The sequence below is a fragment of the Gavialis gangeticus genome, unplaced genomic scaffold (genome assembly GCF_001723915.1).
Source record: "Gavialis gangeticus isolate Ggan-Ray unplaced genomic scaffold, GavGan_comp1, whole genome shotgun sequence".
Lineage (NCBI taxonomy): Eukaryota > Metazoa > Chordata > Crocodylia > Gavialidae > Gavialis > Gavialis gangeticus.
In genome coordinates, this window is record NW_017728993.1 from 79,090,998 (window position 1) to 79,105,344 (window position 14,347).

Genomic DNA, 14,347 nt, shown 5'->3' on the forward strand with positions numbered 1-14,347 from the left:
AGCTAGAGTTGGGACCTAGCCTGCTGGAGCAGGAGTCACATGCCTGCAGTTTCTCACCCACCTGGTTGGGCATGTGGTGCCCTGGGCACATCCCCACAGCTGACTTTGCTTCCTTGCACTACCTGCTTCTTGCAGCAGTACAGAGGAGGAGGAGGAGAAGCTGTTGAACTTGGGGGTAGCCAAACAGTACCCAGGTAGCTCTCTCTCTTTTTACCATGCAGCTGTTGCATGGTAAATATAAACAGTGAGAGATGCCTCATGTGCATGAGGCTAGTTAGGTGAAACTCCCAGGATCAATCCTACAAAAACAAAAAATAAAAATAGACATAACCAAAAGGGTGCATGTGTTGAGCTAGAATGGGTATGATATTCAGATAATATTTAGTAAATGACTACCTGTAAGCTGTAAACTGATTGTTCCCCATATTGTGTACACTTGTTTGCAACAGTTGTTTTGATTATTTGGTACATTCAGAAGTTGATTAAGGTGAATCAGGGATCCAAGGCTACAGAATCAGGCACTAATTTTCCCAGACTCTTGAACAAAAGTTTTTTCATCCTGGGTAGCCCTCGCGTGCAGACAAAATTTCACATTCCTAGTAAAACCACACCCTCTTCATAGTCCTCAAGACAGTTTTCTTCTCTCTAAATGTCTTCTTGTGGTTCTGTCTGTCCTTTATCCTTCCATTTGCATCCTTTCTATTTTCATCCTTCCATGGCACCCCCTCTACATCTGCCCTTGTGTATATACATATATATGAACATTAATTTTATTGTAGAAAGGTGTAATTCTTTTAAAATTTTTGCTTTTAATATTTTAATGCCATTTTGAATAGATTTCTATTTACCAGATAATGCTTTTAGTGACATACTAATGTCATTCAGAATTGTTTTATATACTACTTTTCACATTAAAATATGTCTTGGGAAAATTACTTATCTATAACTGCTTTATTCTAGATATATTGCAGATTCTTATATATTGATATGCTACTTTAAATTAAGTAGCAGAAAAAAAATCTAGGAGCTGAAAAAAAATGATCAGGGCACACATTCTCAGCTGCTAGAATCAGTTTTATACCCCCTAACCATGGTGGTATGGGTCTGTTTTGGTTTGTTTTAATTTCTGTAATCATTGTAATGCAGTGCACTTAAATTAGACTGTTGTTTACATTTACTACAATTCAGATCACTGCTGTGAATAAAGACTTTGAAGGGAGTTGGCTTCCTAGCACAGTAACAACAAAATGTAAGTAAATATTTGTACTGATCTAGTTAATATTTTTATATCCAGGTTTATTTAAGAGACAGTATACAATGTTAGTATACATTTTAAGCTTTGCTGTTCTCATTTTTCCAAATAAAAAGCCACACCTGCCAACCTTTAAGTTATTGATCCTTAGTCAAATAAGTAATACTACTGATTAACACTGAAAAAGAGCTTGAACTAATGGAGAGAGGCTTTGTTTTCTTAATGGGTTGATAATCACAGAGTTAGGGGTGATAAACATTCCCTGCTGGGGGGGAGGGGGGCAGAGTATGGGACACATCAGAGCAGCCTGCCAGGGCCTGGCCACACTTCCCCTCAGCTCAGCTTCCCTGTGGAAGGGAAGACAGAGCTGCTGTAGTGCTCCCTCCCCCCGCACACCGCCTCCCCTTGGCTTCTAGCCTAAGCCACTGCAGGCATATGCCTGAATTTTTTCAGCCCAGAGGGGATGTTTCACAAACCAGTTTAGCCTAGTCAGGTTACACTAACCTGCAAAGATTGAATCAATTCAGGCTCAGGATTTCTGAATGTCTGTCCATAGCCCTAAAGGAAGCCATAAGCTGCAGGGGACATGGAGGCACAATTCCTAACTATCCAGAAACTTGTTCAAAAACAATTACTAGCAGCCTCTGTTTGGTTATAAGAACAAAATTCAGACCATATCTAACACATGGCCTTGCAAACTTGTAAGAATGGTAACTTAAACCTGTCAGCCAGACCTGCTGGATGCCAAGTGGAAAATGAAAAAATCATAAAAAGGAGTTTGCCAATTTTGTCATACGAAAGTTCATTCCGGATTCCTAAACTGGCAGACAGCCTGATCACTGGCATCAGAGGAAATCCAGTGTTGTAGTTCAAGGATGGAAAATGTGGGGATGATACATGGAACTCCAAATCATTACCTTGTCTAAGGAGCAGACAGCAGCAACTTCCTCTTCACTCCACATAGGAAGGAATCACCTTTTTTCCTAAAGCAGACGTGGTGGGTAAGACAGTTTCTAGAACCACTGCTCAACCACAGTGTGTGCCACACCTCCCCTTTGCACAAAGAGCAGGCGGAGGAAGAGGAGAAGGGAGCATCCACAATGCATGTCACATGCAGTGATAGTGTCAAGAGGGAACAGAAGGAGAACACATCGAGCTTTGTACTACAGCTTCTGATTGAAGTCACCCACCTACACGCTCCAGCCTGAGAGGATCAGGCTACTATTCCCAAACTTATCAAACTGCACCCCAACTGACATGTGAGAACTGAACATTTAAAGATTCAAAGGTTCCTTAGCATTTTACATAAGGTGTGTAGCATCTGGTAGGATTATATGTTATGCCCTTCAAAAACGATGCAAATTATTTTTATATATGCTTCACTTAATAAATTACAGATAAATTCAGTTTTAAATTAAAATGATATTTTAGCTTTTAAAGTGTACTAAAAATATATAGGTATTCTCTGGATCTCTCTACCTACTGGAGTGTCATTTGCCATATTCTGTATCATAACACTATGCTTTCATTTTATTTAGACTCTTATTTAGTCTCCTAATTGAGATCCAGTTCCAAAATTCCAGTGTTGAGCAGTATTGAATCTAGAGATTTGGCTCAGGTTCATTAGATAGCAAACTAAAAATTAACTTAAATGAAATTCTGAAGGGAATGGAGGCATGTAGAATGCAATAATCCAAGTTCGAATTTGACTAAGAATGGTCTTGTCTGTACCGAAGAACTAAGCCACGTGTATTTGGACTTAGTTACATGACACCAGTTTAAAAACAAAGGGATAGATACTATTTCCCTTTGTGCATTTAAATGGCAAGGGCATAGCTGAGTAACAGCACTTTTGGGCTCTTATATATAGTTTCTAGTGCAGCTCTGTGAGCAAACCTGCATGTGTCCACTAAACATGCCCAGTAGGCCTGGATTGCAATGGGGTAGCTATACAGCAGCAGGCAGGGAAGTCCCAAAATGTTTGCTGCATAAAAACTGTGAAGGGAGCCTGGGAAAGGAGGCAGGGGAGGACCCTCCTGCATTTTAGCTCAATACCCCTTTTGAAGTACCCACGAAACAGCAACAAAATAACAAATGACAAGATGTGTGGCTAAGTGAAATGGCTGCTACCCCAGGTGGGAGTGTGGCCCTCAGTTTTAGCCTAGGTACCTTCTCCCTTTTAGATGGTAACTTTTCCAGTACTGTTCTATTTTATCCAATGAATTCAAAATGCTAAATAAAGTGGGCCAGCTTCAACAGGAGAGCAGGAGATGTGCCTTCTCTTTCTCCATCCTGTGTGTCAGGCAGTTTGTTTTTCCATCAGGTGAGATGGGATCTCATACTGTGTAAGAGACAGAAACTGCAGTTACAGAGCTGCATATGTAACATTAAGCACACAAAGTGAAACAGGCTTTAGCCTCAAAATAGTGAGTGTATCCACTCAAGCCAGAATCATGTAAAGAAACCTTGTAGATATTTTAATATTTATGATGTACATAACAGTAGCATCCTAAACCCTTTGCATGCCATTCCTGACTGAATTCTGAGTGATTTCCAAATGCCATGAATGCACTGTAAACAGTGGGGCCCCAGCATTAGACCTGTGCGAAGTGGCTAGTATTCACTTCGGATTCAGCTGATTTGGGGGACAGTGATTCGAATCACTGTCCGATTCAATTTGGCCAAATCAGATTCGGAGATTCAGCTGCTGCCGAATCTCTGAGTCTCCGATTCAGCCAGGCAACACCCATCCCCCACCCACTCTCCCAGTCTGGTAATGGCTGCCCTGCCTGCCCCACTTCCCGGCTCTTTGGGGAAAAAAAGCCCTGGCTCACCGGGTGCTGCTGGGTGGGGGGTGGTCTCCACTGCCCCCCACTGCCCCATGCTTCATGGGAAGCTCTGCCACAAGCCCCATGACCCCCCCTCACTCCCCCAGCCCCTCCACAGGTGCCCCACTTGGGCCAGCTCCAGCCCCCCATGGTCCCCTCCCTCACCCCCGCCCCAAGTACTTACCAGCTTGGAGTCAGCTGCAGCCACTGGGGACTGCCCAAATCATCAAAGCTCTTTGAATCTTTTCGAAAGATTTGGAGAGCTTTGAATCAATTTGGACCTTTAAATCAGTCCCCTCATTCGATTCAGATTCGGAGATTTGGCCACCAAATCAGGCCAAATCTCCTCCAAATTGAATCACCACCTGAAACTTCATACAGTCCTACCCGGTATATCTATGTGCATATATATAAACATATAAAAAGGTCAATGCAATTGTTATAAAATTTCTGATTGTTTGTTAAAAAGAAGTTAAAATGGGTATACTCTTTCTTATCTTGGTTGACAGATAATTCTAAAGCCCTGATTATATTCCTGGCATTCTTGATTATTGTCACATCAATTGCCTTGCTTCTAGTTCTGTACAAAATCTATAATCTTCACAAAGACAGCTTACAGTAAGTTTCATGTTTTAACTTTTTTTTCTTAAAGAAGTATAAAATGCAGAAGATTTTGAATATAGTGCTAAAAATTTAAAAATGAAAATCAAATATTTCATTTGATGTTTGAAAAAGAAAATCTTGATTTAAAAATCAGTGCAAGTGAAACCAAAGAGGTATGTGGGATGGCTTACATAGCAGTGGCTATAAAGTGGACTCTGAATAATGTGCAACAGGATATCTCTGATTGATCTGATACAGGTTACAAAAAGCTGGTGAGATAAATATAACATTATGTATACAGTATTTTCATTAATAAACATGGCATGTCCATATTATTTTTCACCCTGACTATTGATAAATTACTGATTCATTAACTATTCAGAATCTTGAAATGTTTATGAATTTTCTTGAAATTTCTATAAAGACAGATTCATCTGAGAATATGTACCACCTATTTTTTAACTGTTCACTGTTCATTAATATTAGCTTCTAAAAGGCTTGGTGTGGGGAGACAACTCCAAGTATAAATCACTTTTCACATCTTTCTGATCCTAGAATCACTGAATATTCATATAGTTTAGGGATCCCAATCCCCTTGGAATCAATCTAACTTTGTGCAGAGATATTAATCTTGTCTGAAGATCAAAACTATTATACTAGTTTAATAATTAGGCAGGGGATTGGAGCTTTCTAGAGTCTTGTCTAATTTGCTGTGATTGTTCCATCTATCTACTCTAATCCATCATAGGTGGAAGATGAAGCGCAGTAATAGCTATGTTTTCACTCAAGGGTAACGTTGTTTAGCTTTATTTATGGTGGGATAGGAGCACACAGACATGATTGTGGCAACAAATCAGATGGCATGTACTCCTTTCTCCATAAAGCAATAAACTTTTATGTCTGTCCATGCCTTATGATTGTCAAATTAATTGCTTCCTTTAATTCATTGCCATACATGCACTTTACATTTCAAAGCCTTATAAATGTTTATGTTTCTTATAGGAGTTCATCTGAAGATGTGGGGCTTGTTAGAAGTAAGTACCTTTTTCACTACGTTTTGCAAGTGAAAATGTGTAATATTAGACAAATGCTTAATTCCAAGTCACAGCCTTCCACGCTTCACCCAGTTAATTTCTATCTAACACATATTGGGAGCATCTAGATGTGCTATTAATGTAGTGCAGTTTGCGCCACAGTTTATTGCTCCACCATAGGATAGTACTTGTGTCTGGTAGTAGTTAGTTTACTCTGGCCTAATAGCACCGCACATGTAGTAGCAATTCTATATTAGAACAATTCAATGTTGTCAAAGGCAAAAAAATAAGTTAATGAGTAGACTCTACATGTGGTTGTGCCAGGTCCGGGCCACAGGGGTAGTCATGATGCCCCTGTTGGCTGTGTGGCTCTTGCCTGGCTCTGTCTCTAATGTAGCCTTCCCTTGATTTATCAGGCACCACACCTTGTTCTTAACAAAGATTAAATGAGGAAGGCTGCCCATGGGCCTTAGTGAGCCTTAGTCCATACAAATCACCACCAGGTCTCTAGCAGTCTTGATTCGGCCCCTCCCTCTTGCTGGTGCTGGGCTCTTCTTGCTGCAGCTGCCCAGAGCAATGCCTAGGCTGCCCTATGGCTCCTCTCCACCGCCATCACTGATGCCTCTGGGCCACCCAGCAGGGCAGTGGTCACAGTGCAGAGGAGCCACAGGGCAGCCCGGGTGCAGGCTCGAGGTGGCTACAGCAAGAAGGACCTGGCAGCAGTGAAGGGGAGGGGCTGCTTTTCCCTCATGCTGAGCAGCAGCTTCTGCCTGGCCACCAACCCTGCTGCTGCTGCTCCAGCTCAGCATGGGTGGGTGACTTTGGAGCAGGCATGGGGCAGGCTGGGTTTAGGGCTGTGTGCATGGGTACTGGCTGGTCCAGAGCTGGTTCACTCCACTGGGCAAAGTCTGGAGTGGGTGTGGGGTGGGCCAGGGGGTCTGTGTGCATAGGTCCCTGTCAGTAACATAGGGTACAGCTTCCACAGGAGCTGCTGGTGCCCAGTGTTTTAGAAACTCTTGTATTTAGGTACTGAAATATGGATGTAGGAACAAAACATTAAACTCCCATAAATTAAACAACCCACGGGTGCCCAAAACTTCAGTTATGGGCATTTAGGTTTATGCATTTAGGTGCATAAAGTGAAATAGACCTTTATTTGTCTTGATTTTTCTCTATTATCTCTTATTGTAAACAACACTCCTTATCAAGGCCTGAGCTAAAAGGTCCAATGTTAGTATAGGGGAAGGAGGCCAATAAACCAAGACCCCTATAAGGCAAATGACTGTACAACAAGGGTCAGAAAAATACAGCCTGCAGGCTGGATTCTACCTCCAGAGGGACTTTGTCCAGCCTGCGGCGGGTCCCTTGGTCCCACCAGGCCCAGATGCCATCCAGCCCATGGCATGTCCCACCATCCCCTGGGCATGCAGTGGGGCTGGGGATAGCAACAGCAGCAGCTAGAAGGAGCTGCTGCTACCTGGACTGCCAAGAAAGGCAGTTCAGCTGCAGAGGTGCACCAGCCCCTCTGCGTACTAAGGGGGTGACGGGACACGCCACAGGCTGGATTTTGCCTGGGCCTGGTGAGACTAAGGGACCCACCAGAGGCTGGACAGAGACCTGATCTAGCCCACAGGCCATATTTGCCCACCTCTGTTTTACAGCCATTTACCTTTTAGGGATCTTGGCCTTATTGGCCACTTCCCCCTATATTCTCTCTGAGCCTTTTAGCCCAGGCCCATGATAATGGACTAGGCTTATAGGCTTGAGCCTCTCTGGCTGCAAGTCCCTGACTCTGTCAGTCTCTGGCAGTGGCCCCTCCTGGGCCAGTTGAGATCTCCAGGCTGCCCTGCTCGGCAGTCCCCAACTGTGGTCCCTCCTGGACCATTAGCCTCTCCTGGGCCCTGGACCTGGCCCTGCTCTTAGACCACTTGAAACTTCCAGGCTGTCTGGCATGACTGGCCCCCTTGGACTTGGTCTCCAGCGATGGCCCCTTCTGGGTCCTGACCCCACTCCTGGACTTGTTGGGACATCCAGGCTCCCCAGCCTTGGCAGTATCTGTCTGTAGCCCCTCCTCTGGGCTGGTGAACCCTCAGGTCCCACACACAGCCCCTCTCTGGGTTTGTGGATCCCCACAGCCCCTCTCTGGGCTCTTAGACCATTGGATCCCACTCACTGCCTTCCCCCCCCACCCCCCTGGGCTACCAGCTCTCTGAGTAGGCCTCAAGCTTACTTAATAAAGCTTAATAAAAAGACTTATGCCCTCTGTCAAACACACAAACCCTCTCTCACACCAGTTGGCCTGTCACAATGAGTATATGAAGTGAGTGGTTGGAACATGACTAAAAGTTTTCAAAATAAGGAAAACCTTGTATTTATTAGTTTGGCACCAAATCTATTTCTGTTCCTCAGACATTGGCCATAATATGACCAAAACAGACCTCTAGACACTCTTATGGGGCTCATCTGTGAACCAAATTCCCCTCCAAAAAGACCTTTCCACAAGTAAAGAACTGAGCATCAACATGGGATACCTCTGTGCTCAGTTATAAAGACTTTTTGACACACCATCCTTCTGCTTACTGTGTCTGGTAGCCCACTTACTCTTAACCTTTCACATTGGTGTTTGCATTAAATTTTGCTCCCCAGCCATATTATTACCACAGGAGACTCCTACATCAAGTACATAACCTCTGAAAAAAGGTATAGGTTCAGCCAACACCAGAAAACTTCCCAAAAAATAAATCCTGGCAGGCAACTCAAGCACACTAAGGAGCCCTAGAGCAATTTTTATTGCTCTTAAAAATAGGAAGGAAAGGTTAGTCATAGGATTGATAGGTAGTACCTACTAATTCCAGATTGGGGACAAATTATTGTTTTAAATTGTTAAAGTAGGCAATCCCAAGAGACTATTTTGTTTAGCATGGCAAATGTGGCACAATTAGATTGCCTTTGATATTAAAAAGAAATTGGGTTGACTGGGATTATCAGTCAAAATTCTGGGAAATTTCTTGTATGAACTAATTGTTCCAATTCAGGGGGGTTTTTTAATTCTGAAAAGGTAATTTTTGGCCTCTTGTGCTTTCTGTTTTCTTCGGTTCAAAAACCAAGGGGAAGGCAATTATATATTGTAACATATTACAGCTGAGTTTCCATTGTACACATTTTGCTGCTTTTTACATGACTGATGTATGCTATTGATAAACTCAAAATATATACTCCCATATATTATGAACATGTTGAAAGAAAGCAAAACTATCTCTGGCTATAACATTAATTATGCTAAATGGAAAGTGATATCATTTTCAAATCCATTTTCATTGCCATATGGAATAATACAAGATTTTATCTTGTCAGAATAAAAAAGAATAAGATTGATTATTGTTCCCTGTATATTTTCCTTATAGATCATTTGAGCTCAGAGACTATGCAGGGGGAAATTTTGAAAGATTGGCAATGTTTTTTATTATTTTCTGTGGAAAAGTTTTGTAGGTGCTTTGCACACTAGTATATTTTACTGGACCTAGTAAATGGCTAACTAGAATGTAATAAAGGAAACAGCACCATGTCATCATTGTGTCTGCTTTGCTGTCATCTATAGGCCAGGTTTAGAAGTTGCAGTGACCCTATACCCCATCACTTACCAGGTCACTTCTCCATACAGAGAGAGTCAGTTGCTTTCTCTCTGTGCAGTCTTTTTTGGGGGTGTCCCCCTATAGTTGGAGGGGTTTTGTTCCTTTTGAAGCCTTTACTTACTAGTGAGAGGCCAGAGTTTTGTGCTATACCCATCTTTGGCTTAGTATGACTGACTGTTCCTATTCTTTTGTTAACACATTATGCTATAGAATAAATGTATTACTGAAATGTTATGGAAATATTCAAACTAATGAAATAAATATCAAATATGTATTTATATAGTTAAAGATGATGAAAAGCAGCTGCTCAACATAGAGCCCATTCCTGCAGATCTGTTGTTGGAAAACTACAAGAGAAAGATTGCTGATGAAGGAAGACTATTCCTGGATGAATTCCAGGTTTGTAACCAGTTAGAAATGAACCGCGCATCCCAAACCAGCTACTTTGAAAAATGCCATTAAAAAGAATCTGCCACATTAGAGAACCTAACCACTTGCACTGCATTAAAAATCATCTAAGACAAAGAGCTGAATCCTCATTTCAGGTCATATGACTGTGTATGGACTCTTATTGATTCCATCACTCTTGACTGGGTGTGTGATTTGCTCATTGTTTAATCAATGACAAAAGTCAAATGTATAGTTCCAGTGTTCATTTTCAAGGGCATTTATATTATGTGCCTTTTGCCTTGTCATACCAAAATAGCCTCAGACAACATGTATTTTCATCCAAATTTGGTTTCAGATGGCCTTGTTATCTGTATAAAATACATGATGAATGATGAGCAGAAATTAACATAAACAAAAATACAGGGACATAGTTAGATCTTATTTACACTAATGCAGTCATATTGATATGAACACGATTGCATGGAATTTGACCCCTTTCAATCACATAACACACTGTTGTTTGTGTTTTGTGTATGTACAGTAAATAATAACTTTTGAAGAGAAATTTATGTGGTAGCTTTCTTAAAGGTCATGTACTATAACCCTGTTCTATCTAAACGGTCAACCTAAGATACATTTGACATGTCCCTCATTTGCAGGCTATTAGAAGGCTCTTTCAGAGAAGAATCCCTAGTATGAGTGGACTTTTGCCTCTTAACTAGATCATTTTCCTGAATACTTTGTTACCTGTGAAAAGAGTCAAACTGCAGAGTAAATATTTGTATGTGGAAACATAAAACAATAGTCAAAATGTATATATGTATGTAAAGAAGTTATGAGTGCACACAAACAGCTAATTCAGTGCCAAGTAATGAAAAATTATCTCATATGGGAAAAAAGCTTTAATTATGGAAAGTCAGCCCATTCCTACAGAATATAGATTGCAGAATGAAAATATAATTGTCGTCTAATATCTAATTAAGGTTCAAGGTAACCTTATTCAGGTTTCTAAATCCATATTTAGGAATAACTGATCTGAAAAAATGACAGCCTTCTGCAGCTTCCACGGGAGCTGCTGGACATTGTTTGGTGCCTGGTGTCTTAGAAACTCTTGTATGTACGTACTGAAATATGGCTATAGGAACAAAATATTGAACTCTCAATAATTAAACAACCCATGAGCACCCAAAACTTCAGTTACAAGGTTGTATATATATAATTTAGGTGCATAAAGTGAAATAGGTCTTTCTAGAAAGGCATATTTTTCTATATTATTTCTTATTGTAAGCCACACTTCACAAGGAATATTACAAATGCCACCTGGCCAAGAATTAAAAAAAAACAACAAAAAAACTCCTCATCAAAGCAAGACATTTCATTACATACATAGTTCTCCCTCTGGGGAGAGATGAGAGAACAAACCACATATGATAGATGTTAACTATGTTGCTCAACACAGTTCTGTAATGCACTCTGGCACCAAGGTAATGAACATAACTTAAGAGCTTACCTAAAAAAGAATAGAATTAGATAAAAATTGCCATTATCTCCAAATGTCGTAATTTATTTAAAACAAGGAGCAAGAAAAAATTGAGTGGCTGCTGTCAAGTTGTGCCAAATCCTGCCCTGCCTGTCAGTGCAAATCAGTTATACAAGGAGGCTTTTATCCAGCTTTGGATTTCTCAGATTAAAAAAAGAAACACCTTGTCCTTGTTAAATCCCATAGGATTTAAGTTAGAAGTTTTTTATTATCATTGTTTGTTTCATTAGAGTTTATCAGAGCCTGAGGTATCAACAAGAGACCTTTTATGTTGGTACTGAAGGCAGAGCTTCTTTATCAGTCCTCTGAGGGTGAGAGAAGCATCTCTTCATTTCATGAAAAAATATGTTAATGTTTATATCCTTTAATACACTTTAAAAGTGAATCAGCAGGAATCAAGATACTCTTGTGGAAAACAGACTAGGTTCCAAACTTTCATTAGGAACTAATGTGAATGTTGTTGTCACTTTTTAGGCTAATTAAAAATCACATTGTATATTACAGAGTATTCCAAGAATTTTTAGTAAGTTTCCAATTAAGGAAGCACGCAAAAACTATAACCAGAATAAAAACCGTTACATCGATATTCTCCCATGTAAGTATTCATTATGAATTCTCTATACTGTATAAATGTTTTCTTGCTTTCATTTATCTCGGTTTATGTAAACAACATATTAATTTTATCATATTTTAAATTATCTAAACAGATGATTATAACCGTGTTGAACTCTCAGAAATAATGGGGGAACCAGGATCGGACTATATAAATGCAAGCTATATAGATGTGAGTGACTTTTGGTAAAACTAAACAATTTTATTATAACTGAACAATCGAAAACATGTTTATCTTCTTTCCTTTTTCCCAAATACATTTGATTGATTGTTCTGAAATGACACTTGTTAATTTTTTAGCTCTTTCTGTCCTTATTCTACAGTTGGTATTATCAAATTCATTCCTATGTTATATGTAAAATATATACATTTCTCATGTGGGAAACCTTTTCATCTTGTTTATCCTTATTTTTATTAGGGCTTCAAGGAATCAAGAAAATACATTGCAGCACAAGGTAAAACTTTACATTTTTTATTTAAATCTTTCTCTAGTTACTGTCTGATCAAGGTGGTGGAATCAATCACATGAATATATTTAGCAAAAAAGGGGGCAACTGAAGAAGGATGGATTTTATTAAATAGTAAAGGGAAGCAGGTTAGTTTTGGTTTGGGGAGTTATCACTTTTCAGGAGCAGAAAGGAACTTTTGTATATCATGCTTCATATATTTAATTAAGAGGATTTAGTTGTATGCTAGAGAGGTTTTGCATTCTCAGTTATGAAAGAAAAAGTTTTAGAAGTTTTTAAAATAACATATGCTAATGTGAAAGAGTCATAGAATTGTTTAATTTAGGCTAATGTTTCATGTCCAGTACTTGGCTTCTGAGCCTATATGATTAAGTATGGTAACTAAATCATAGTCTTTCAGTGTTTCTTGAGTCTTTGAAAGAGTCATCTTATCAAAGACTTTGTCGGCTAGGTCCCAAGGATGAGACTACTGATGACTTTTGGAGAATGATCTGGGAACAGAAGGCAACAATTATTGTCATGGTGACTCGCTGTGAGGAAGGAAACAGGGTGAGGACTATATCTGTTTATAAATCACTTGGTTACTGTATACAGTAGGTCACTCTGCTTTGGTTAAGTATGCCTTTTTTTTTGTTTAGTATCTTTTCTGTGTTCTTATGTTTCTTTAAAGTCCCTCAGCATCCTTATTTGCTGCTCTCTTCTTGTCTTAGACTCTCTGACATTTATACGTTTGATTTTCAGCCTTATCAGTAATTCCGTCTGAAGCAAAGGCTTGAGGAATAAGGAATTAAGTTTCACCTTCTTGCTGATAAACTCATAAGCACAAAGCTTTATTTTAAGCTACTGGACTTAGAATTTGCTGTGCTAGAGTAAAATCCCTCCCTTTGTAGGTTTGTGACAACATTCTACTTCTGAGATGAGAATGTAGATTAGTACAATATTCCTTGTTCTGGACATGTTGCTATCAGAGTTGAAGGGAAGTTAAGCAAGGGCTGATGTACATGGAGGAGCATGATTAGGGTGTCTGCTTGCTAGAAAATTTAAGCAAGAGTCGCATACAGCCTGTCACAGGCTGGCTAGGTGCTGTGAGTGTATTAGCCATTAGGCTTCTGGGTTCAGGATTGGAGAGGCGAGTCAGGAGTGAAGTAAAGGCAAATCTACTTATAGCTTAGCATACTACAGTTAACAGAAAGGTTAATGTGACAAACAGATAGTACAATAATAAAGAGCTAATAGTGAATAATAACAACAGATAGACAGAATGACAAAGAGTTGCCACATGGGGTTGGCAACTTATCGGCAGTCCCTCTATGCTAGGTGCGCGCCAAGTTGTTCCACTGAAGTCAGGCATCCCCAATCAACGCTGTCCGAGGGGTCACCGGGAAAGTCCCTTGGTCAGGATCTGGTCCTCGCTCACAATGGGAGTCTGGGGTCCAGGCTTGGTACAGCGATGGTCCTTCTGTCCCGTCATTCTAACTGATCACTTGACATGTGCGTTTCTTTATGCCTTATCTTATGCTAATCTGTTGGCTTTAGAGCCACTCACAATCTTCCCCTATAGTTGCTACCCTATGGGATCAAAAGGTGTTAGAAATTATAATGAAAGGTTACCGCCTGAACTTGGGTTCACCCAATAAGCAAATTACACCACGTTACTTTGAGGTTTGAAATTAGCATTACTCTGCCCAAGCTCTGCCCCTTAGTTTCTTATTCCTGGATTCCTTGTAATGTGCTAATTATATTAGGTGGTCAGATCTTGTTATGGCTGACCTTTAAAAAAACTGTTAGATCAGCTAATCTTGTAGCTCTCCTTGTTTTGGGGGCCCTTGATCAGTGCAAACATTTAGATACAACACTTTGGTTAAATTGTGACAGACAAATCCCACTTGCGGGTTGCAAACTTGCAAGCTTTGCATTAGCTAATCTTAACTGCTAAACAATTGCCTGGATGTCTCCAAGAGCATATATTTATTGTTCATGATAGTAACC

General features: G+C 40.2%; 1 protein-coding gene across 1 annotated transcript in view; it reads left to right on the plus strand.

The window, feature by feature from the left end:
* The window catches only part of PTPRC (protein tyrosine phosphatase, receptor type C), a 153,257-nt gene that overhangs the window by 111,548 nt on the left and 27,362 nt on the right, over window positions 1-14,347 (plus strand). The window contains exons 14-21 of the mRNA XM_019528365.1: window positions 1,189-1,249; window positions 4,590-4,698; window positions 5,686-5,717; window positions 9,633-9,748; window positions 11,784-11,874; window positions 11,987-12,063; window positions 12,310-12,346; window positions 12,810-12,907. Of these exons, the coding sequence (XP_019383910.1) occupies window positions 1,189-1,249; window positions 4,590-4,698; window positions 5,686-5,717; window positions 9,633-9,748; window positions 11,784-11,874; window positions 11,987-12,063; window positions 12,310-12,346; window positions 12,810-12,907 (621 nt within the window). The remainder of the gene's footprint in view (window positions 1-1,188; window positions 1,250-4,589; window positions 4,699-5,685; window positions 5,718-9,632; window positions 9,749-11,783; window positions 11,875-11,986; window positions 12,064-12,309; window positions 12,347-12,809; window positions 12,908-14,347) is intronic.